Raw genomic sequence first — 23,573 nt, 5'->3', positions numbered from 1 at the left:
CTGATGGAAGCAGAGACAGACATCCACAGAAATACACTGAGCTGAAATCTGGAATCTAGTTGAAGAGAGGGAGGAATGAAGAACGAAGGGGTCTGTACCAGGTTGGAGAAACCCACAGAAACAGTTGGCCTGAAAAAGGGAAAGCATGTCGACTCCAGATGCTCTTTGGGAGGCCAGTACAGGACTAATCCAACCATCGGGGATGCCCCTGCACTCGTGGGAGCCTCCGGAGGTGGACTGGCTTTTTGCCCTGGTGTATGTGGGGGACTTCGAGAGCCCATCCCACTTGAAGGGATGCACTCTGTCTCTGAACACATGGGGAGGGTCCCAGGCCCAGCACAGGAAGATTTGGTGGACTTGGTGGAGCCCCGTTTGGGGGCCCTACCCTGCCTGGGGAGTGGTGGGTGGATGGGGTGGAGGGTAGGTTGGAGGTGGGGGAGAAGAAATGGGGGTAAAGGGAGGGAGAGGGAGAGGGAGAGGGGAATTATATGTGAAACAAGCCTGTTCCCTAACTTGAATTAATAATAATAAAAAAAGGACTTCTCCATCACTTGGCAACAAGCCGAAGAGATAGTGAGAAACTGTCCTACTTGTTCCTTTTATAACCAAACTCCATTGCCAGCAGGCTGTAATCCAATGGCATTCAGAGGAATGAGGTTTGGCAGATGGATGTCTTTCACTTTACAGAATTTGGAAATTTGAAATATGTGCATCATACTATAGACACATCCTCAGTGTTCCAATGGGCTACTGCTCTTAACTCTGAAAAAGCTGATTCTGTTATTACACACCTGCTAGAGGTGATGGCAGTTATGGGTAGACCTGCACAAATAAAAACTGACAATGCTCCAGCATATGTCTCCACAAAAATGGAACAATTTTTCAAATATTATAACATAAAGCATGTCACTGGTATACCACACAATCCTACAGGACAAGCAGTGGTTGAGAGATCTAATAGAACACTTACAGAGATGCTCCATAGACAGGCTGGGAAGACTAAAGCCCCCAAACATAGGTTGCATAATGCTTTATTAATACTAAACTTTCTTAATGCCAATGACAAAGGACAAACAGCTGCAGAAAGACCCTGGACTATGGAAAAAAAAACAAAACTGCTGAACTGAATCAGCCGGTATACTTCAAAGAGGCATTACCTCTGTATGGAAACCAGGACATGTGTTATGTTGAGGTAGGGGTTTTGCATTTGTTTCCACAGAAGAAAAATTTTGGATACCATCCAAGTTGAGCAAGATTTGAGTTGAAAAAGACAAACCTCTCGACAAGGAGAAATGACAGGTATTCTACTAAGGTATATCTCGTAAACTAAATAGAAACTTCCCAAAGGAAAGGGAAGTGTTTTGCTTTTTATCTTTACAGGAAAACTCATCTCCAGAAGTCAAAGAACACTGCGTGGGTAGATGCTTGAGAAGGTAGCTATAACCATCAAACAAAAGGAACGTACCATATGGTAAACTACAGCTGTCTCTTAAAGAACTCTATTTCTCTTTACTTCCTAGTCCCTATTCAATTAAACCAATGCTGGATTTAGAGGTGGATTTGGCTTTCCTCCTCTAAAATCCAAGCACATTGTTTAACTAAACTTTAGAGTTTCTGTATTGTATCAAGAAGCCAATTGATGTAATACAGAATGAGAGAAGAATTTGGGGACCGTCTTTGTCTTTTCTTGGCTCTTCCCTTCAAGGTGTATACCGTATCATAATTGTTATTTTCCCGTGGTTGCCTTTCCTAGTAAGGATACATGTACAAGCAAGCATTTCTCTGCTAACGCTTGTTTGAGTCCCACACAGCCAATGAAGACCCGCCTGACAGCAATCCCGGGAAACTTGGGATAGAAATTGGGCCATACCTCCTAGACTGCACTAGATCCAACTTACTCCTTTTCAACTGACACTCCCGCCAGAGCTTCAGGTGCTGACTTCCATCAAGTTGAGGATTTCAACCTAGCTCTTCAATCAAGCAAATCCATCTTACATGGACTGGATAATTTTCAAGACTTTCATTATACTAATATTTTCTTCCCACAGAACCCCACGAGGCTATCACCATCCCATTTCAGCAGGAAGTAACTTGGAGAATGCTACGCTCCCTTCCCCCATTATTGTCAATTAAGGTAGTTTATGCCTAGTTAGGGATAGCTTACTATTGTTTATGGTTGGGATTGGAAGAAGGTGTTCACGCGTGAACACCTCTTTTCAGATGACTTTAGTGTTTAGCTGATATAGACATAGTTAGGATGTGTCATAGCAGATTATTGTATCTTCTTGTATTTCACCTTTATGATTGTTAATTTGGGATACTGTCAAGCTTTAATCCTCTTTTAGACTAGAAGGGGAATTGTAGGGGACACTGTAGGCCACACCTGCTAGAAGCTGGCTAAAGTTGTGCCCAACCACACCCACCAGTTGGTCAAGGTGATGTCAGGGTGACCAGGGATAGGGCTTAAAGGGACAGACAAGGCACATGGGGGCTCTCTCTATAGCCTCCCTTGCCTTGCTGCCTCTGGCATGCTCTGGCTTGTGTTTGGCTGGCATTTATCTAATAAAAGATATCTTAACCTCACAGATTATGTATCATCACTTAATAGGGGTGCCTGTAAGTGATGTAAATTCAGATCTTTTAAAAGCTCCGATCTACTTTGTTTTAGATTTTATTTAGAAAATTAAAGTGCAGGTAGCATAAATGGCTGTAGTTGCTAGGGCACATTGCTCAATAAAGTCAAAGAAAGAAATGATGGCTTTTTCCAATGCTTTAACAAAACCGCTGAAGGTGTGCACTATGGAAAGGAAACTAAGCAGATGGAAGAAAACAGTTGCTTTTTGCTAAAGAGTAGGAACTTAGAAGGGGAGTCTGTTGGAGCCAAAGAGATCATAAGTTATGTATTGGGTAGTGGAGTTTTCTTGCTATGAAAATGTCCAAGCAGAGATAACACAACTTGCTTAGCTCACATTCTGAATATTTTTAAGAGGCAGTGGCAGGGACAGAGCCTGGGTCCTTCCTGTCAGCTGTGGGTGTCCAGGGTTGATATCAGGGAGGGCAGATTTCTTAGTCTGGTGACCATGCTCTGGCCCTGCATGTCATCTCCAGCAACAGCAAGGCTCTACAGTGACCAGGCAGATAACCTGGGCATCTCCACACCACCTGTGTGTGAACTGTGCAATTATCTTCTGTCTTCTCAGGTCAGACTTGAGGGCTCTGAAGCCAAGCTGTATCCTGTGCAGCTGTGAATAGCCTTGAGGAGTCTGTCCCCTGGGTCACCTGAAGCATGTGAAGAAGAGAGGGAGAAGAAAACAGCTGACCAGTGAGACATCCCCTTCACTGTAAAATGATGGGAGGGTTGACATCCACAGATGGTAAGTCTCAAGCCTGAATTTGAGACCAGCTAGGCAGAGGCTCATCAGTCAGTTCCTTTCATGAGCATAACACAAGTACAAAGGGTCGGCTGAGATGAAATGTAGAAGGCAGGTACTGCCTCTAGTCATCTGGATCTCGGGATGGTTGAGAGAACATTAGGACTCCAATTATGGGAGATCAGTGGGGTAAGTGGCAGGCAGACACAGGAGTGGTTTCTCTGTATATTTGGCTGGGGTGGTTAACTTTATCTCCTGGGCTTGGAACTTTGTTCACAGAAGTGGTGTCTCACTTATTTGTTGGAGGCTAGACTGTCTGAAGTCCCAAGGATACAACTGGCTCCAGGTTGTAAGGATTCAGGCATTCTGCTGAATGCACTCAGGCAGTACCCTGATCATCCCAGGGTTCCTTGATTATTAGTTTGCAAGCAGGTGCAAAGGACCCCTTTAAAAGAAAGGACCCCCCCACCCGCTTACATCCTTTCTCTCTCTCTTTCCTGCTGTTCCCTTGGGGCAGGCAGGACTTTTCCTGTCTCACTCTTCTCTTATGTCCTCTCTTTGTCCCTGTGTCTATTTTCTTACCACCCCCTCAATAAAACTTTCAATATGAGGCACATTTCCAGGTCTCTGTCTCACCATCTGCCTGCGGTCCAATCACCTGCCCCAGGACCACAATGGTTCTGGTGCCAGTGTAGGACCATGGGCCCGTCACCTGGGGTCCCAACCAATGCTGCATTATCATAACATCTTAGTTGATGGAACTTGCAGGCAATCTTTCATACCTTGCCGTCTAGATCCCTTGCCTCATCCCTGCTTCATGTGCAGAAGACTTATTCCCTAGTCCATTTATTCCTTCCTTTTCTGTTTCCTTCTCTCATCCACCTCCTCTCTCCTTTCGTCTTCCTCTCCCCCGCTCCTCTATGTTTATAAAGATGCTTTTCATACCAGTTTATACACAAGCCTTGCTCCAAAACTTCAGTATGGCCTCAACTTGCTGGTTTCCCTTTTTTTTGGGGGGGGGGGTTCGAGACAGGGTTGCTCTGTGGCTGTGGAGGCTGTCCTGGTACTAGCTCTTGTAGACCAGGCTGTTCTCAAACTCAAACTTGCTGGTTTCTATAAGACCCTACTTAGAAATAAAGTTGGCATCCCCTTTACTGGATTAAGGGTTCAACATCTGAAAAGACAGAGATCACCAGATAGACTTTAGAGTGTCCTGTTGCCTGCCCCTTGCTGACTTTCCCATGGTCTTCTAACAGACATTGTACCCGGAAATATCAGAGCCACCTTTAAAATGGCATGTGAATTGTCACAGGTGGCTCCAGACATAGGAATTTGACTTTTGTTGTCTGATTGAAGTTATAGCCGTGAACTACATCATGTTCTCCCCCTTGACTGTGTGCCAGTGTGTGTGTGTGTGTGTGTGTGTGTGTGTTAATTTTCCTCCTCATGTCTCTACATAGCCCAGGCTAACTTCTTGTCACTACTCTGTCCTCAGCCTCCTGATTCCTGGTTTGGGCCATCATACTCTTCCTGGGAGTGTTTGCTTTTGCTCTCTGAGGACTCACCTGGGCTCAGGTGTCTATAGCCCAGACCTGACAACAGCTCCTCACACCTTCACTAACATCCTCATGGCTGGAGTGAGCCCTGCTGAGGCTCTGGGGGTATTTTCATCATTACATATGTGACTTTTCTTTGTTTGACTCCCCAAACCTTTAAGAGTCTGAGACTCTTCCCCCAGGTGCTTGTTCACCTAAGGGCACTCATCTCTCCTCTCCATCTCCTGTCTAAATTCTCAGCATCTTTTATTTCTCATCTTACTGAGTATGGATCTTAAGGAGAGCAGTGTATGGAAGGGGAGCCTTCAGTTCTCTACAGATAAAGCTTCTACTGAAGCTCAGAGCTGAATCTCTGGCTTTGGAAGGAGAAAGCACTCAAGGGCTTCCCCAGTGACCCTAGAGAGTCTCCTTGGAAGGGAACCTTAGATTTGGGTTAGTTTGGGGTGAGGCAGCAGGAGGCAAGCACTGTGCAATGTGACATCTGCAATCCCTTTCTGAAACATTCCACTGTATCCTGGAGAGCACTGGCACCCAGGGCAATCAAGGCAGAATTGCAAACAGGTGGCTTGAGGAGCAGCTTGAACCTCAGATGAGAGTCTAATGACCTTCTCCAACCCCTTTTCTGAGGAATTCACAACAGTCCACAGGCCTCTCCTGTTGGTCTCTTGAAGCAGGCACAGAGGATCTGATCATGACAGCTTTTTTTCTTTGGAGGATAATACCTGTGTTGAAATATCCACCACCCAAGTAGTGCCATAATGCTTAGATCATAACACTTAATAACAGAGCTATTAATGGGATAAAAGACCAATTTTATATGTGAAATGTAGAATCATAATGTTCACGGGGCAATTTCAGTTTTGGAATTTTGCTGGTTTTTTTCCCTTACTGGAATACAGCAAGGGCATATAACTGGATCTGTATTCTAGGGTATCCCAAAAGTAGAGGGCTTGCAGGATACTGTGGTAGAAAGGAATGGAATGGTGTAGTTATGAGACTAAAACAGGAACAATATACCTTGCAAGTTAATGGGAGGCCAAAACTGAAAAAATATACATATGTATTTGGTGTGTGTCAGACTAATGCATCTTGACTTTGGTACTATTTTAGTAAAGGCCATATACATAATAAAATTAGTATTACTTGCTGTATCAATAGAAAACAAAAATAACCAGTAGTTAAGAAAGGTAAAAATAAATTTCTTTTATGTCCTGTGTTAAGTTCTTGCAAGTTAAGACTTCTATTTGTAATTAAGAATAATCTCCTGTTTCTTAAATCTGATGTAAAAATCCTTGTGGTTGTTTTACTCTAGGCTAATGATAGGAGAAAAATTCTAGACTGAGTGTGGTCATGCATACCTTTGATTCCACAGAGGCAGATGCATTTCTGAGTTCTAAGACAATCAGAACTACATAACAGATGAACCTTGTCTCAAAAAATTCCTGAAGTGTATAATCTTTTTTATTCTTCAGAAAAACATAGAAGTGCCTTCACATTTTTAGTTGAAATTGTTCAGTTTAGGATTAAAAACCCTAACATGTGAACATATACCCACCTGCGCACACACTCGCACATACACACACACACACACACACACACACACACACACACACACACGCGCGCATGCGCACACGCGCGAGCATGTTGAAACATAGCAGACATATAGACCAGGGACAAAGGCCTTTACAAAAAACTCAATAGTGAACAATGTGCTTCCTCTTCCCCATTTCTTCAACTTCTTGGAGAAGACCCAAGCATTCACAGCTGCTGTGAGGCACAAAGCCAAGGCCTGGTCATCGTATAGAGATTGCATTTCTATAGTAGCATAATCTCCTTCTCCAAGAAGTTGATTGGGAGATGTCAATACCTCTAGCTTTACTCCCTGCTACAAAGTAGGGAGACCAGTGTGATGCAACACTGGGATCTTGGGGGGACACTTTGAGACAAAAATGCTTGGGTCTATGGGAAAAATCTCACCTCTGGAGCCAACTCCATTGAATTTAAATAGCACATGACAGTTTACTAACAAAAGGCATTCGTTCCACTCTAAAACTGAAGCATCAGAGAAGTAAGAGAGAAGGAATCCAGTTGCTTGCTGTGCTGTTCTTGAGAATGAGGACTGAGGGGAGGTAATGACCCCCCCCCCACACCAGTATTATCATCGAGGAAATTTATCTTGAATGGTGAACCTCTGACATCTTTATATTTTGTAAGATCATGCCACATGGATCCCAGAACCCATGAACAAAGAGGATGAAGCCGACAAAAATATCTCCCTTTACCAAAGTGTAACTTGAGATACTCTCTGGCTATACTTGGGATGAGGGCCAAACTGCTTGAAGGTCTGTACCTGTAATCGGTGTATGACTACACCTGGAAGCAGACATCCTGAAGAACTGGATGAATGCATGCCTTTTCACCTACAAAAATATAACACTATGATTGACACTCCCCACTAGAGGCTATTTGTTCCATCCTCTCTACTTTATGTTTAGGCCAGGCTTAACTATAGAAAAATTTTAGCGACTTTCTTTTTAATGCCCAGGTCAGTCTAGGGGTGCCCTGTTACCACTCTATGAGACAACAACAATAAAAATCTATATTGGAATATCTTCCATGTCTTCTTTGCCTTCCTCTCCAAAGTCCTCTGAGATTTTTCCCTTATCCTGCCTTCATCCTGTTGTAAACAACCACGAGGAAAGGGAAGGCCTGTTGGACCCTCTGACAGAACACTTAAATCCCTGTCCCCTGCCCTCTCTCATTAGGGTCCGAAAGAGAGGGAACCTGTAGACACTCCTCACTCTTAACATCCCACACTATGACCTTGATGAATTCTTTCAGATGAATGCTGGTGCTCAATTTTTTCTCTCTTTTTTATACAGCCTTAGACTCCTATCCTTAGAATGCTGCCACAGACATTTACCGTGGATCTCCCCATCTCAGTTACTCTAGATAAATCTCTCACAGACACGCCTAGAGGCTGGTCTCCTAGATGACTCCAGATCCTTTAAAATCAACAGTATTAACAAGCACAAGAATTGTCTCAGCCAATAAATTAATTGTTAGAAGGACAGAGTCAGCATGCCAGCATTTTGCAATTCTGATCAATCAGTGGATCCAGTTATTTATTCCCAATTACTACTCACGGCACAACAAATTCTGAACATCTGACAGAATTACATCACCTATTAACTATGTGTTTCACATATGGCCGCTAATTGGGGGTATTTAAATTTATAAACCACATCTTCAACATTTAGGAAGCAAAGCCGGGAGTTAGTCCCAGCCCTCAGGAGGCAGAAACAGATGGATCTCTGAGAGTTTGAGGCCAGCCTGATCTACAATTCCAGTTCCAAGACGGTCAGGACTGTTACACAGAGAAACCCTGTCTCGAAAAACAAAAAAATTTAAAAATTAGGAAACATACTATGTGAGCTTAATCCCTTTACTCCGCCCAGGGAACTGCTCCGAGGTTCGTCGCGCTACGGGCGGGGCCAGAGGACTTGCGCTCAGGGAACGTCCTTCCTGAGGAGGAAGCGGAAGTGCAGCTCGGCGTAGCCTTGGAGACGCGGGGGAGGCGTAGCACGACCTTTGACCCGCTCTCGGCGGCGGCGTCGGAGGCAGAGCAGCCGAGACTCCTGAAGCGGTGGCGGTGTCCGCTGGTCGCTGGGGCGGTGATGGAGGTAATGGTGGGGTCGCGCCGCCCCGCTGGTCCTCTGCGCCACTCGAGGAGGGGGAGGACACGGCCAGCACGCTGTCCCCTCCTCCGCGGCTCGGCAGGCGCTGGAGCCCGGTGCCGGCGATGCCCCCCCTGGTTCTTGCTCCTGAGGAGGCTCTTCCTAACCTCAAGGGTTTTTGGCCGCGCATTGCTGCCGGATATGGGATGAACTCTTGTGACGATTTTGTTTTGCAGGATCCTGTTCAAGATGGGGTGGCTGCGGCACCCTCCGGGACCGGGAAATCCAAGGTGAGGAGAGCACTCCGCAGCCAGGTTCCCTGGAGCGCCGAAGGGTAAAGAATTGGAAAACTTGGGCACGGGGAGAAGGGTTTCTTCTTTAAAAGAAGCCCTCTTTCCTCAGGGATTTCCGTTTTCGTTTATAATCGCCCATTGATTTCCTGTCCTTTTTTTTTTTTTTAATTTCCTGATGTCCAAGCAGTTTGTTTACTTCCTGCTCCTTGTTAGCGCTATGCCGAGAGATCCTGCAATGTTTCAGGCATTTAACTAGTCTATTTTATGGAAGTTTGCACAGTGACGCAGTGAAGGGGGGATAAGAATCGGGGAGCTGTATCCTGTTGGCTCCAGCTCCCTAGGCAAACGACGGTTGAATAAGGTCGTTCCTACAGCTCTGTGTGCAATGTTTAATGTTCACAGATTCTGAAAGGTAGTGGTTTGTTGCCAGAATGTATCGTTTGCATGCTGAGTTCCAGACATTTGCCTAAGCTCTCGATTCTGTCATTTAAACATCGTGGAATAAGTACTTCGTTATTCTCGTTCTGCAGAGGAGGAAACTGAGAGCGCAAGGATTAAGTAATTTTCAGTTACTAAAGCCTCTTATTTTAGTTAAGGCCTAAATGTTAGTCTATTCATTTGTGACTGTGGTTATGTTTATTTTTTTCACATGCACATGGATGGCTTTTCAGCTCGCAACAGAATGAATTTTACAGCTCTAAAAATCTTTAGGTCCAACCCCCACTTCTACACATAGAGAACTTAGTGGTATCTGTAAGAGTTTTATGCTGGGACTTTTTTTCTTTGCTTTTTGATTCATCTGATTACTTAAAGTTGTTGAAGTTATATTTGTGAATTTTAAAAGGATGATTGATTGACTTGAATGTTGAGGGTGTTTTTGTTTTTAGGCAGACATTGTGTTTCTTTTGGGGGGCATACTGGAAGCATGGGTTATAGTCAATCATATAACATCTTTCAGCTGGAGACGTTGCCTAGAGAAGATCTCATCAAGTTTGCCAAGAAGCAAATGATGCTGCTACAGAAAGCTAAAGCAAGGTGTACAGGTACTGGGTTTGAAATTACAGGGGATTTGCCAGTGCAAGAATGTTCCCAGGCTTGCAGTTACCTTTGAATAAATGAAGGAAGAGAGGAGTAGTTGTTTTTTGTTGTTGTTTTTGTTTTTTTCAAGACAGGTTTTCTCTGTGGCTTTGGAGAGGCTATCCTGGAACTAGCTCTTATAGACCAGGCTGGTCTTGAACTCACAGAGATACACCTGCCTCTGCCTCCCAAGTGCTGGGATTAAAGGGTGCACCACCACCTCCTGGCAAGAGGAGTATTTTTAATTGTAAAATGAAACCGTTTTTATTTCTCATTAATTGCAAATTCTTCTAAACTATGTTTTTCTAGAGAAATCAGTTGAAATGTTAAAGGCACTAAGTTTGACCCCAAAGACATTCTCAGAAATTTGAAGTGTATGCATATGCTGAAGTTGGTTGGTTCACTATATTATGCCTTTTTTTTTTTAATCCCAAAAGGAAAATGATATTAGTATCCTTTGTTAGTATGGTTGGAGAACTCTTGAATTCCCATTACCTTAAATTTTTTAACTGCCAATGGTTATTTTCTAACCATAACAGAACAAATTTATTTTTAGAGAATGGACCAGTTTATAATCAAGAAAGTAACTTATTTGAGAAGATGACCTAAGCTCCAGAACTAGACATGTATTGATGAAATATTTAGATCAGTATACGTGTTCGATATGTTTAATTCTTGCTTTAAGGTTATATAGAAAATATTTACAACAAGAATAATAGAATGTCTAGGACATGCTAGGAAATTATCAGGGTAGTTGGCCACAGTGGCATACACACCTAGTCCCTGTTACTCTAGAGGCTAAGGCAGAAGCGTCAGTTGAGTCCAGGATTTAAAGGCCAGCCTGGGCAACTTAGCAAGACCTCCACATATATGTGGATGAATAAAAAAAAAAAAGATAGGAATAGGGCTGAAGAGATGGCTCAGCGGTTAAGAGCACTGCCTGCCCTTCCAAAGGTCTGGAGTTCAAGTCCCAGAAACCATATGATGGCTCACAACCATCTGTAATGAGATTTTGTGCCCTCTTCTGGCCTGCAGGCATACACACAGGCAGAACACTGTACACATAATAAATAAATAAATAAATCTTTAAAAAAAAAAAAAAGAAAGGAAAAGATAGGAAGGGAAGAAGTGAATACAGTTTCAGATGAAACAAAATTGTTCATGAGCACTAAAGCAGGGTGGTGGATGCTTAGACCACACTCTTCCAAATGAAAATTTTCATATTAAAAGAGCAAAAAAAAAAAAAAAATGAAAGGCATACTATTATATGGATAACATTAATAATCCTGCCAAGTGTTGACTTCTTAAATACATTCTAATTTATAGCCTTGGGATTCTTCTTAGAATGTACTTATCGGTTCTTAATTTGTGAACTAGAATTTTTTTTTTTATTTAGAATTAGACAAAGAAATTGAAGAACTCAAATCAAAACCTGTTGATGGAGGAACTGATGATATTATTAAGGTAATGAACCAGTTTTTTGGTTTACTTACAGAAAACGTCTAGTAATTGATAACAAGTTCCTCAAGGACTGTCTGCCTGCCAGAGACCATCTTGCTGTTTGTTCAGTCACTCCCTTGTTGGCCGTGGTTTAGTTTTTCAGTTCTTTAACTCACAGTGAGAATGGTAGAGAGGGCTGTTGACTCAGTTCAGACAAACGGCAATAGCCCTCCTTCCTTATGGTTATTACTTCCAGACCTTTCCTGCTCTGACCGCCACGGAAAACTTGGCCATGTGTAGCACTTCAGTGATGATGTACGAATAGATCTATACCGCTGAATAACAACTACTGACCCAGATTGAATAGCTGCACTTCTAGCTGTCAGTGGTGGGTGGGTGTGTGGGCGGGTATCTTAAAACATTTCACTTGTAATCTCAATTCATGCTGTCTGATCACCATCACTTGGTGGGTTAGTGCCATCACCAGATTTTGCACCATTTAACTTTAGAGTTGTTTATTGTTTCCTTTATCCTCCATAACACACACGGTAGACCTGTTGCTGCTTCAGGATATAGCTTCAGTGTGTCTCTTTCCATTTGCATAGCACTCCTGCTTCACGAAGCCTTCTGTCTCCTGCAAGGAATTGCTCTGGCTGTCCTCTAGATCTGTTGCAGCTCTGAGACTGGACTTTGACAGTGATCCCACGAATGCCAGCACTGCTTCCTTATGCTACACACCTGTTTGCTAGGTTACTTAGTCAAACTTCCTTACTGGATTAACAGCTCATTTTGATAGAAGACATGTCTCTGTAGGAACCTAAGAAGAATTGCATAGAAAGTTAAAAAGGGAAAAAAAAGACAGGGTTCTGCCTTCTGCCTCTTGAGTGCTGGGATTAAAGATATACACCACCATACTAGGCAAAAGTAAATTTTTGTTTGATGAGTATATAGTCCCCTTCCCTATCTCTTTTGATTAGTTTTGGTTTGAAGTCTATTTTGTTGGTTATTAAAGTGGCTACAGCTTGCTTCTTAGGTCCATTTGCTTGGAATCTTTTTCCAACTCTTTACCTGAGGTAATGTCTATCCTTTGTGTTGATGCCTGTTTCTTGGATGCAGCAGAAGAATGGATCCTGTGTTCACATCCTTTCTATTAGTCTGTGTCTTTATGAGGAAATTGAAACCATTGATACTGAGATCAGTGATTGTTGATTCCTGTTATTTTCTTGTTATTGTTGATGGGTGTGTGTGTGTGTGTGTGTGTGTGTGTGTGTGTATGCACACGCATGCATATGCACTTCTCTTCTTTTGATTTTTCTGGTGTGAGATTATTTATTTCCTATTTTTTCATGGTCTTAAGTTGGAGTTTTACTTCTAGCACCTTCTGTAGGACTGGATTTGTAGGTAAATATTGTTTAAATTTGACTTTATCATGGAATATCTTATTTTCGCCATCTATGTTGATTTCAAGTGTTGCTGGGTATGGTAGTCTGGGCTGGCATATGTGGTCTCTTAGAGTCTGCAGCACATCTGCCCAGGCCCTTCTGACTTTAGAGTCTCCATTGATAAGTCAAGTGTAATTCTAATAGGTCTGCCTCTGTATTTTACTTGGTGTTTTTTTCTTGTGGCTTTTAATGCTTTTTTTGTTTTGTATATTTAGTGTTTTGATTATTATGTGTCAAGGTCCAATTTTCTGGTCCAATCTATCTGGTGTTTTATTTTGTTTTGTTTTGTTTTTTGAGACAGGGTTTCTCTGTATTGTTTTGGAGTCTGTCCTGGAACTCGCTGGTAGACCAGGTTGGCCTCAAACTCACAGAGATCCACCTGTCTCTGCCTCCCGAGTGCTGGGATTAAAAGTGTGCGCCACCAACGCCCGGCTTGTATGCTTCTTGTACCTTGATAGGCATCTCCTTTAGGTTAGGAAAATTTTCTATGATTTTGTTGAAAGTGTTTTCTTGCCACAACCCACCCCAGCCAGGTATAGGGATCCCTGGGATGAGGGTTCTCGAAGACTAGTTGGGTAAGGATTCTGCAGTGACAAACAGAAACAAACACAGAGGTAGTTTGAATCAGTGTATTTTGCAGCTTTCCAGCAAGGCTTTTTATCAGGATAAAGCATAGCTTCTCACTGAAGCAAACCCAGATAGAACAAATGATATCATTGTTACTAGGCACAGTAGCATACAACTTATCCAAAGCTAACAATAAATCAGAAAATCATTCGAGGCTAACCACAGCTAACAGCCTATTTTCTAAGATCAGGTTAAATATATTTTTTATGGTCAGTTATTGTTTAACATTTGTTGCCTAGCTTTTGTGAATTTTTGAAATATTGAGCTATTTTGAATTTTTCTTATCAAAAAACTTTCTTTCCCAAACATTTGAAACTATTCTCAATTACACATATACAGCCCTATGAAATTTTATTGTTGGGAAAGTTTTCGTCAATACTAATTGTACTTATGTGAATGATGTGAATGATTTGAAAAGTGCTGGTTTTCCTGGAGATGAGGTCATGGTTAGTGACCTCATCTCAGGGGACGGTTTTTCATTTATATCTTTTGTTTAAAATGTCAGCATCGGCTTTCAGGATCATTTCATTAATATGAGAAAAGAAATTAATATGAGAAAAGAATAGAGGAATAGCGATTGCCAGGAAAACTATGACACAATATTTTTCTCTGGCCGAGAGTCCCACAACCATTTCAAGGAGACCTTCTTCTTTTGAAGTTATCTCTTTAGTCTTTGGAACTTGTCACACAGAATCTACTGGATTTGGTGTGGCATTTTATGGTCCTTTGAGCTGGGTTTCTTTTCCTTCCTCTATACCTATTCTTAGGTTTTGTCATTTCATGGTGTCACAGATTTCCTAGATTTTGTGTGTTGAGTTTTTTAGAAATGATTGGTTTAAGGATATAAAACTGCAGTTGGACAAGAGGCATGGATTCTGTGATGTCTTGAGGTCTACTGAGAGCATGATAAATATGGTTGATAACAATATGCTATATTTTAAAAGTTGTGAGATAGTATACTTTAAGTGTTCTCAAAACAAAAATGATGAATATGTGTGATATAACATGTTAATTGATTTAATTTAGCCATGCCATTGTGAACATACTGTATTATGTATCGTAATTGTGCATGACTTTATTTATGAGCTAAATAAATGAATGGAAAAAAAAAAGAGTTTTTTAGATCTAGGGGCTGGAGAGATGGCTCAGCGATTAAGAGTACCAACTGCTCTTTCAGAGGTCCTGAGTTCAATTCCCAGCAACCACATGGTGGCTCACAACCATCCATTATAAGATCTGGTGCCCTCTTCTGGTATGCAGATGTATATGGGAGCAGAATGTTGTATACATAATAAATAAATAAAATCTTTTTTAAAAAAAAAGTTTTTTAGATCTAACATTTTCTTTGACCAATATTCTGTCATGTCTTCAGCACCTCAGAGTCTGTCTTCCATCTCTTGAATTCTGTTGGTGAAGTTTGCCTCTGCAATTCATGTTCAAATTCCTAGGTTTTTTGTTTCCAGAATACTGTCAGTTTGTTTTTCTTTATTAATTCTATTTCCACTTTCCGGTCTTAAATCTTTTATTCATTTCCTCCACTGTTTATTTGTATTTTCCTTGATTCTTTAAGAGATTTATTTATTTACTCTTTAAGGACCCCTATCATATTCATAAAGGCTGTTTTAAGGTCTTTTCTTATGCTTTAGCTATTTTGCACTGTTTGGGGCCTGCTGTGTTAGGTTAGCTGGGCTCTAGTAGAGATACATTGCCCCAACTGTTACTGATTGTGCTTTTATACTGGCATCTAGGCATATGAGTTTGGGATGATTTCTGGCTTTGTCTTTGTTGTCTGGGTGTTTTGCTCCTTGGTTTCTGTTTCCTCTCTGGATTTCAGAGTGTGATGGCTATTTTCCTGGCCTGCTCTGCTGGTGTGTTCACAGGGAAGGCCTGCTGGTGTTGGAGGCTGGGATACTGGGATGAGTTGGGAAAAAGAAGGTTGGAGGAGAATATCTTTGGGAGACTTCCATGGGTTTCCTGCTGGAGAGTGGGGGAGGAAGGGTCTCAGAAGCAGTAGGATAGGTGTAGGTCAGCCTTCAGCCTTCTTAATTGCCCTTGGGTTAGCAGGGGATGGCTGTTGGGGTTGGGGTCTTGGACACAGCAGTAAGTTGAGTGAAGGATGGTTAGAAGGTGAATACCTGTAGGATCCACAAGGGGTGAGAGGGGGCAGGGAAAGCCACCACATGTGTTCTGTTGCAGAGCTGGGGATAACATTTGGGGGATTGAATCTGAGGGGACAGAGCTAGAATAGAAAATCTGCAGGCCCCTACCTGGTTTTGGGGGTGTGTGGCCTGTGGGTTAGTAGTGGGTGCCTGCTGGAGTTGGGGGCTAGGCAAAAGGCAACAATTGTGGGAGTGAGGTTGGAAGGGAAAGATCTGTGGAATCCACAGGAGATGGAAGCAGGGGTGCGAGAAAGGCTGCCATAGGTGTTCTGCTGCAGAGCTGGGGATAAGATTGGGAGATTGGGTCTGGGAGAACAAAGAACAAAACACTATTGTTTTTTGCCTCATGCAAACAAATCATGTCATTTCCAAAACAGGTACTTACTGAGCGCCTGGACACTCTTCTTCTGGACAAAGCAGAGACTGAACAACAGTGTCTGTGTCTGAAAAAGGAAAATATTAAAATGAAGCAAGAGGTTGAGGTAAGGCATTTAATGTGGGTTTTTATTTGTTTGTCCTTGTTTTTTGTTAAGTTACACTGAATATTCATGAATTTTATGGCTGAATGGTATCTTAAGAATCTAATCTAGCCAAGCATGGGGACATATACCAGCACTTGGTTTAGACAGGAAGATGTCAAGGTCAAGGGCAGCCAGAGATACTTAGCAAGGCACTTTCTGTAATAAAAGGAGCCAGCAAGTTGGCTCAACAGATAGAGGTGCTTGTCTCCAAGCTTGGTGACCTGCCCCCAGAACCTACAGGATTAAAAGAGAAAACTGACTCCTATAAGTTGTCTATAACCACACATGCCATGGTACATGCACACCTACAACATTAGCACACGATAAATAATTGAGTGTTTTTAAAGGATGTCTATCCAATCTTACCCCTTTATCACAAAAGAGTCAGCTCTGGAACCACAGGCCCATAATTCCAGCTACTCAGGAGGCTAAAGGTGTGAGGTTCACAAGTTCAGGGCCAGTCTGGCCTACGGTGCAAAATCAGGGCCAGTTTACAGCAACTTTGTAAGACCCTGTGTCAAAAAGTTAAAAGAGGAGTAGGGATATAGCCCAGTAGTAAAGTGTTTGCCTGTGTGTGGAGGCCCTGGACTCAATTCCCAGTTAGGCTAACAACACTAAAAGCATGTAGTTAGGCAGAAATAGACTAGCATTTTACTTTTTGCACCATTTAATCTTTCTTATAGCCATGTCATTCTTTAATAAAAGTCTTAAGGTTTTGAGTTTTTCACAACTCTAAATATTATATCTGTTCAGTTTTAGGATATTTAGTAGCACATTTTTACTTTCTTATCTGTAAAATTTAAGCTTATGTTCTCTAAAATTTCTCTTATTAATCTGGTTAGGAGCTATAAATTAAAGCCTTTTAAGTTACATCATTTATTTTCTTTAAAGTACAGAGGTTTCCTAGTTGTATTCCTTTAAGTATAGATTTTATATTGATGATTATAGTTCTACTTAACTAAGGCAAACCCTAAACAAAATTCTTGAAATCTCAGTATCATATTTCTCTAGCTATATTCTGTTCATCTCTTTTCCCATCTGGTTAACCCTTTCATGCAGATAGTGATTTCTTTCATCTTTGACTTATTTGTGGTTATTTTTATAATAGGATTCTGTAACAAAACTGGAGGATACACACAAAGAGTTTGAACAGTCACAGAGAAACTATGTAAATGAAATTGAAAGCTTGAAAAATGAATTGATGGCAGTGCAGTCAGAGCACAGTAAAGAAAAAGCCAGCTTACAACAAGAACTGGAAGAAGCTGCAAATAAACAATTGGAGCTTTTAGAACAGCTTAAATCTCAAAGTGACTCCGAAGATAGAGTTAAACAACTACAAGAAGAGATTCATAACATTACTGCAAGATTTGAGGAACAAGTTTTATGTCTACAAAAGCAGTTAGAAGCTACCAATGATGAAAAAAAGCAAGAGATTATTCATCTCCAAAAAGTCATTGAGGAGAACACTCGGCAATACCAAAAAGATATTGATACTTTTCAAGAAGAGATTTTGCAGCTGAGAGCTGCACACAAAGAAGAAGTCAATGAGCTGATGTCTCAAATGGAAATATTGGCTAAAGAACATGAAGCAGAAATAAATAAGCTAAAAGACAACAGAGTGCAACAGTGTGAGGGAAGTGAGAACAATCAGGAGAAATACCATTGTGAATTGGAAAACTTAAATGAAGGCACCTCAGATTCAAAACAGGAGAACCAACATCACTCTTTGCCCTTACAAGAAGATACTTTTGCAGAACAAACAGTAAATGATAAAGTCAGACAGTTGGAAGACTCTTTAAAAGAACTGGAATCTCAACATAGTATCTTAAAAGATGAGGTGACTTACATGAATAATCTAAAGTTAAAACTTGAAATGGAGGCCCAACATATAAAAGATGAGTTTTTCCATGAACGAGAAGACTTGGAGTTTAAAATTAATGAACTGCTGCTGGCTAAAGAAGAACAGGGCTATATAGTAGAAAAATTAAAATATGAACAAGAGGATTTAAATAGACAGCTTTGCTGTGCTGTGGAACAGCATAACAAAGAAATACAGCATCTTCGGGAAGTCCATCAGAAAGAAATCTCTGAGCTTAGTGAGACGTTCATGTCAGGTTCAGAAAAAGAAAAATTAGCATTAATGTTTGAAATACAGGGTCTTAAGGAACAGTGTGAAAATCTACATCATGAAAAGCAAGAAGCAATCCTAAATTATGAGAGTTTACGAGAGATGATGGAAATTTTACAAACAGAACTAGGAGAATCTGCAGGAAAAATAAGTCAAGAGTTTGAAACAATGAAGCAACAGCAAGCGTCTGATGTTCATGAGCTTCAGCAGAAGCTGAGAACTGCTTTTAATGAAAAAGATGCTCTTCTTGAAACTGTGAATTGCCTCCAACGAGAAAATAAAAAGTTACTATCTCATCAAGAGTTAGTACCTGAACTTGAAAGTACCATAAAGAGCCTTAAGGCAGACAATAGCATGTACTTAGCCAGTCTTGGTCAGAAAGATACTGTGTTACAAGAATTAGAAGCAAAGATAAGTTCTCTTGCTGAAGAAAAAGATGAATTTGTAAGTAAGATGAAAACTTGCCATGCCGAGATAGATAATCTCCATCAGAAATGGGAAAGGGAACAGAGATTGACCATTGAACTCAGGGAAGCGGCAGAGCAAACCACCCAGCACAACAGTGAGCTGAGACAAAGAGTAGATGAATTAACAGGGAAACTAGATGAAATATTAAGAGAAAGGAGTCAAAATGACCAAAGCATTATGGTTCAAATAAAAACTATGACTGAAGACCAAGAAGCATTGTCATCTAAAATCCAGTCTCTTTATGAGGAGAACGATAAACTACTGACTGAAAAGGTCCAGTTGAGTAGGGATTTGGAAACTCTTCAATCTCAAAAAGATTTTGCCCATAAAGAACATGTGACTGAATTAGAAGAAAAACTCCAGTTAATGGTTGAAGAGCGAGATAACTTAAATAAAGTGTTTGAAAATGAGCAAGTTCAGAAGTCATTTGTCAAAACTCAGTTATATGGCTATCTTAAACAAATGGGGCCAAACATTTTAGAAGAAAACGAAGAGGAAGATGTTGTAAAAGTTCTTCAAGCTGTAGGTGAATCCTTAGCAAAAATAAAGGAAGAAAAACATAACTTGGTCTTTGAATACGACGAGCGAGTATTAGAATTAGAAAGAAAGATTAAGTGCCTTCAAGAAGAAAGTGTAGCTCAACATGAAGAGCTTACAGCTTTACTTAAAGACTCTGAGCAGGAGAAAATTCTCTTAAGGAAAGAATTAGAAGAAACCACGTCATCAAAAGAGACCTTGCAACTTGATCTTCTAGAAATGAAGAATGCTAATGAAAAAACAAGCCTTGAAAATCAGACTCTCTTAGCTCAAGTTGAAGAATTATTTCAGACATTACACAGCCAAAATGAAGTCCGTAATGAAAAGCTTCTTGTAATAGAACATGAAAACCTGAAGCTATTGCTTGAACAAAGAGAATCTGAACTACAAGACCTGAGAGCAGAATTGATACAGCTAAAGGTACCACTATTTTGAGTTTCATTGATTTGAATAAATCCTTAGCTCTGGTTACAGGTTGATATGCACTAACATTTTTACAGTCTGAAGTCAGGAGTAAAATTTTAGCATTTAAGCTCAAGTGACAGATTTCCAGCAAATGAATTAAGCACTTTGATGTGGTATATCTCAGTCTAATGTGTCCAGTCATCAGTAAACCAATCTAGGAAAAATCAGAATTGCACTCAGGACACAGTTTTTCTTCTTAAAGAATTGTGTTGATCAAGAAAATGAGCTTTAGGGGTATTACATAGTAGCTAAACATTTAAAGTTTTCTTAGAAATTGTGCTTTGAAGTTATGATAAACAATGGCCACATAGTCATTTCTTTATTACATATGTATTTGGTGTGTGTCAGATTATGCATCTTGACTTTGATACTATTTTAGTAAAGGCCATATATATAATAAAGTTAGTATTACTTGCTCTATCAATAGAGAATAAAAATAGCCAAGTGGCTATTTATATGGTTTCTCCTGGTAAAAATTTTCTCGTAACTAAAATGATGACAGTTTATTGTGGGGAATTAAATGAATTCTGGTTTAGGGTTTTGTTTGTTTGTTTGTTTGTTTTTCCCTGTAAAATCTAGGATTCCTTAGAGAAATCGCCTTCTGTAAAAAATGATCAACTCTCATTGGTAAAAGAACTGGAAGAAAAAATAGGTAACTATGGTTTTATATATGTTGTCATCATTAATTAAACAAATATTAGTGTTAAGATAGATGGAGAAATATAGTTTCAATTAATGAGTTATTGAATATACAGCAATTAGCTGTCTTTTCCTCATTCACCAGTTCTCTGCCATCTGTTTGCCTTCTCTTTCAAATGCCACTTTCTGTCATTTAAACCAAAGGAAAATGCTGTTGTAAGTCTTTCATAATTGATTCTGTGAATTGTTTTTGATTTATTTCATGCACTTCGACATGTTGAGTACTCAGCTGTTCTATATAATGGCAATAGCAAGGCAAGTAGGGTTCAGACAGTATGCTCAAAGAACTCATTAATAGGAAGACGTTAAGTTTGGTAATTAGGTATGAACAAGAGACAGTGCTGACATAGAAAGTTGCCTGCTTTAAGAAAAACATCACTTCCATTGGGTCTTGAGGTATGAGAAGTATAATGCAAGAAGGAACAGCAGGTGCTTGCTATCTTTATAACATCAAGGAGTACCAGAAAGTTCCCAAGGAGGTGGCTGATCATAAACTCACTAGTATAATGCACAGAGGAGTGGAACCTTTCTCTGTATCCTTTTGTTCCTTTTAGTAATTTTGTGGACTAGCTCTTTTGTTCCAGTTGAAAGCTGAAGAAATAGACTTAACAAATGTTAGATGATGTGTCCATGATTCCTCGGTTTAGTGCCCGATTAGATTGAGGAATGGAGAATGGAAATGAGTTCAGAATGACTCCTAATTTTCTGTCAAGGATGGTTGAAGTGAAGTAGGATGCTCAATTTTAGACTAAATTTAAGTACAATTTCAAGTGAGTTGTCTACTAGAATGATGCATAAATCTGGACTTGGGATAATTAGCCTAAAGGTAGAAAATACATAGTCAAGTTTTGGACATAAAAGGCCAAAGGTTGAGACCAAGGCAATATAGAAAAAAAAAGACAGAGCAGGGTGGTGGTGACAGCGCACACCTTTAACCCAGCACTTCGGAGGCAGAGGCAGGTGGATCTCTGTGAGTACAAGGCCAGCAAGGTCTACAGAGTAAGTTCCAGGAAAAGCAGAGCTGTGACACAACTGTCACAGAACTGTGACACCCTGTCTTAAAAAAAGAAAAAGAAAAGGACCAGAGATAGTTCCAATCTTTAAATGTGAGAAAAAACTAAGGGATTGAGAAGGAACAGCTGGTAGGTAGGGAGTCATTGAACAAAAGTGCAAGTTAAATTATATGCAAATGACAGACATGGCAAAACCTTCATCCAGGTAGATACTTCTGATGTCCTGAATGCTGAGAGGTATCCACTGAGTTAAGCACACAGACAACAGTTTCCCAGTGTGCTAGGGCCAAGGCTTGGTTGTAGTGGGCTTCTAGAAAAACAGGAAAGAGAAATTTGAGATTATATGCAGGCAACTCTTTGAAGGGTTTTGCTCTATAAGAAGAACACTGTGGTTTTTGTTTTTTGTTTTATTGGGAAAACAAGCCTGTTTGCAGTATTTCACCTATTGTGGTCTCCTGCCCTCTTTAGAGTCTATTATTTCTGATATACTGATGATAGGTTTCATTTTATTACTACTGTATGTGTATGATGTATGTGGCTGTGCCTGCCACCATGTGTGGAGGTCAGAGGTCAACTTTCAGGAGTCAGTTTTCTTCCTTCCACTGTGGGTACCAGGGATAAAACCCAGGTCCTCTGGCTTGCATAGCAAGCATTTTTACATGCTAAACCATTTTTCTTCAACCTTGATGATATATTCTTGTTATAAGCTGTTGAAAAAAAACAAATCCACTTGAACAGGAGCAGAGATGTGTGATATATATGAAACATGAAAGTGTGACAGTGACCTTTGCTACACAGTTCACGGTACATGGGTGCACCCAGACTAACAGGTATGAGCAGAACTCTTAACCAGAGTTAAGAAAAGATAACAAAAGTAATGTCCTAAACTGGAGTTTAACTAGCACTGGTAGTCAAATAGGGTGAAGGGTGAGAGGTTTACAGGCTTGATCTGTGGTTACCTTTATGGGCCTTACACCTTTGCTACTTGTCCTGATGTACAAACCATCTACAGTCTTCTCATACTCAACATTAAGAGTCGTAAAAACACCGGGCGATGGTAGCACACACCTTTAATCCCAGCACTCGGGAGGCAGAGGCAGGCGGATCTATGTGAGTTCGAGACCAGCCTGGACTACAAGAGCTAGTTCCGGGACAGCCTCCAAAGCCACAGAGAAGCCCTGTCTCGAAAAACCAAAAAAAAAAAAAAAAAAAAAAGAGTCATAAAAACTCCACTTCCTAGGTAGTTAAGAAATGGCTCTGTAAAAATGAACCATTAACGGGGACTTAAAGTTTGACATAATTTACCTCACTTGGCTAATGAATAATTAAGGTTTCTCTTTACAAAAATAAATTCTAGCTACCTAATGTTAAGTTCAAGCTGCAAATTTTGTATCCAAGAATAAAATTATTTTGGGGGTTAAGATAAGTAATCTCACTACTTTTCCTTTTGACTTCATATATAGTCCTTTCATTTTCTATTTTAGGAAGTCTGGAAAAAGAATCCAAAGACAAGGATGAGAAAATAAGTAAGATAAAACTAGTTGCTGTAAAAGCAAAGAAAGAACTAGACTCTAACAAGAAAGAGGTAAGCCAACATAAACACATAAGATTTCAGAGTCCTGTGTTATGGGAAATCAAGTATTTCTGTACATGAAAAGCACTCACTGTGTTTACAACAGGCCCAGACACTGAGGGAAGAACTTGAATCTGTCCGGTCAGAAAAGGACCGCCTGTCTGCTTCTATGAAGGAGTTCATCCAAGGAGCAGAAAACTATAAGGTAAAAGTTCCTGTAATAACAGACCTTATTCATAACAAATAGGTATACTAGAATTATAAAACTTACACAAAAAATACATGGTTTTTTGTTAGTTGATGAAATAGAAATGTCCCTATTTTTGTTTTTGGGTTTTTTTGTTTTTTTGTTTTTTTGTTTTTTTGTATTGTATGCATAAAAGGTTGGTCTTTGGTAGTATCTTGTTTTTGTTGTATTTAGACAGGGATTCACTAAGTAGCCATGACTGGCCTGAAACTCACAGAAATCCACCTGACTCCTAAGAGCTGGAACGAAGGCATGTGCCACCACACCTGGCAAAGTTAAC

The 23,573-nt window shown here is 40.5% G+C and overlaps 2 protein-coding genes across 2 annotated transcripts in view; one reads left to right on the top strand and one right to left on the bottom strand.

The window, feature by feature from the left end:
- Window positions 1-2,655: 2,655 nt before the first annotated feature.
- Window positions 2,656-8,986, bottom strand: LOC113832428 (atherin-like). Its single transcript, XM_035452416.1, has 2 exons — window positions 8,355-8,986; window positions 2,656-3,279 (listed from the first exon to the last, which is right to left on the bottom strand). Coding segments are annotated over exons 1-2 (441 nt in total). The 5' UTR covers window positions 8,795-8,986; the 3' UTR covers window positions 2,656-3,278.
- The window catches only part of Gcc2 (GRIP and coiled-coil domain containing 2), a 40,757-nt gene continuing 25,664 nt past the window's right edge, over window positions 8,481-23,573 (top strand). The window contains exons 1-9 of the mRNA XM_027388354.2: window positions 8,481-8,610; window positions 8,841-8,894; window positions 9,856-9,940; window positions 11,371-11,438; window positions 16,020-16,124; window positions 17,272-19,716; window positions 20,341-20,413; window positions 22,958-23,058; window positions 23,153-23,251. Of these exons, the coding sequence (XP_027244155.1) occupies window positions 8,605-8,610; window positions 8,841-8,894; window positions 9,856-9,940; window positions 11,371-11,438; window positions 16,020-16,124; window positions 17,272-19,716; window positions 20,341-20,413; window positions 22,958-23,058; window positions 23,153-23,251 (3,036 nt within the window). The 5' untranslated portion in view covers window positions 8,481-8,604. The remainder of the gene's footprint in view (window positions 8,611-8,840; window positions 8,895-9,855; window positions 9,941-11,370; window positions 11,439-16,019; window positions 16,125-17,271; window positions 19,717-20,340; window positions 20,414-22,957; window positions 23,059-23,152; window positions 23,252-23,573) is intronic.

Source organism: Cricetulus griseus, assembly GCF_003668045.3.
Source record: "Cricetulus griseus strain 17A/GY chromosome 1 unlocalized genomic scaffold, alternate assembly CriGri-PICRH-1.0 chr1_1, whole genome shotgun sequence".
NCBI lineage: Eukaryota > Metazoa > Chordata > Mammalia > Rodentia > Cricetidae > Cricetulus > Cricetulus griseus.
Note: the sequence above shows the minus strand (reverse complement) of the source record. Positions and strands in the feature narration are given on the sequence as shown.

What these genes read in the sequence shown, in the direction of transcription:
- LOC113832428 (XM_035452416.1), bottom strand. Translation starts at nt 8,794, where the DNA reads ATGCGCGGCCAAAAACCCTTGAGGTTAGGAAGAGCCTCCTCAGGAGCA.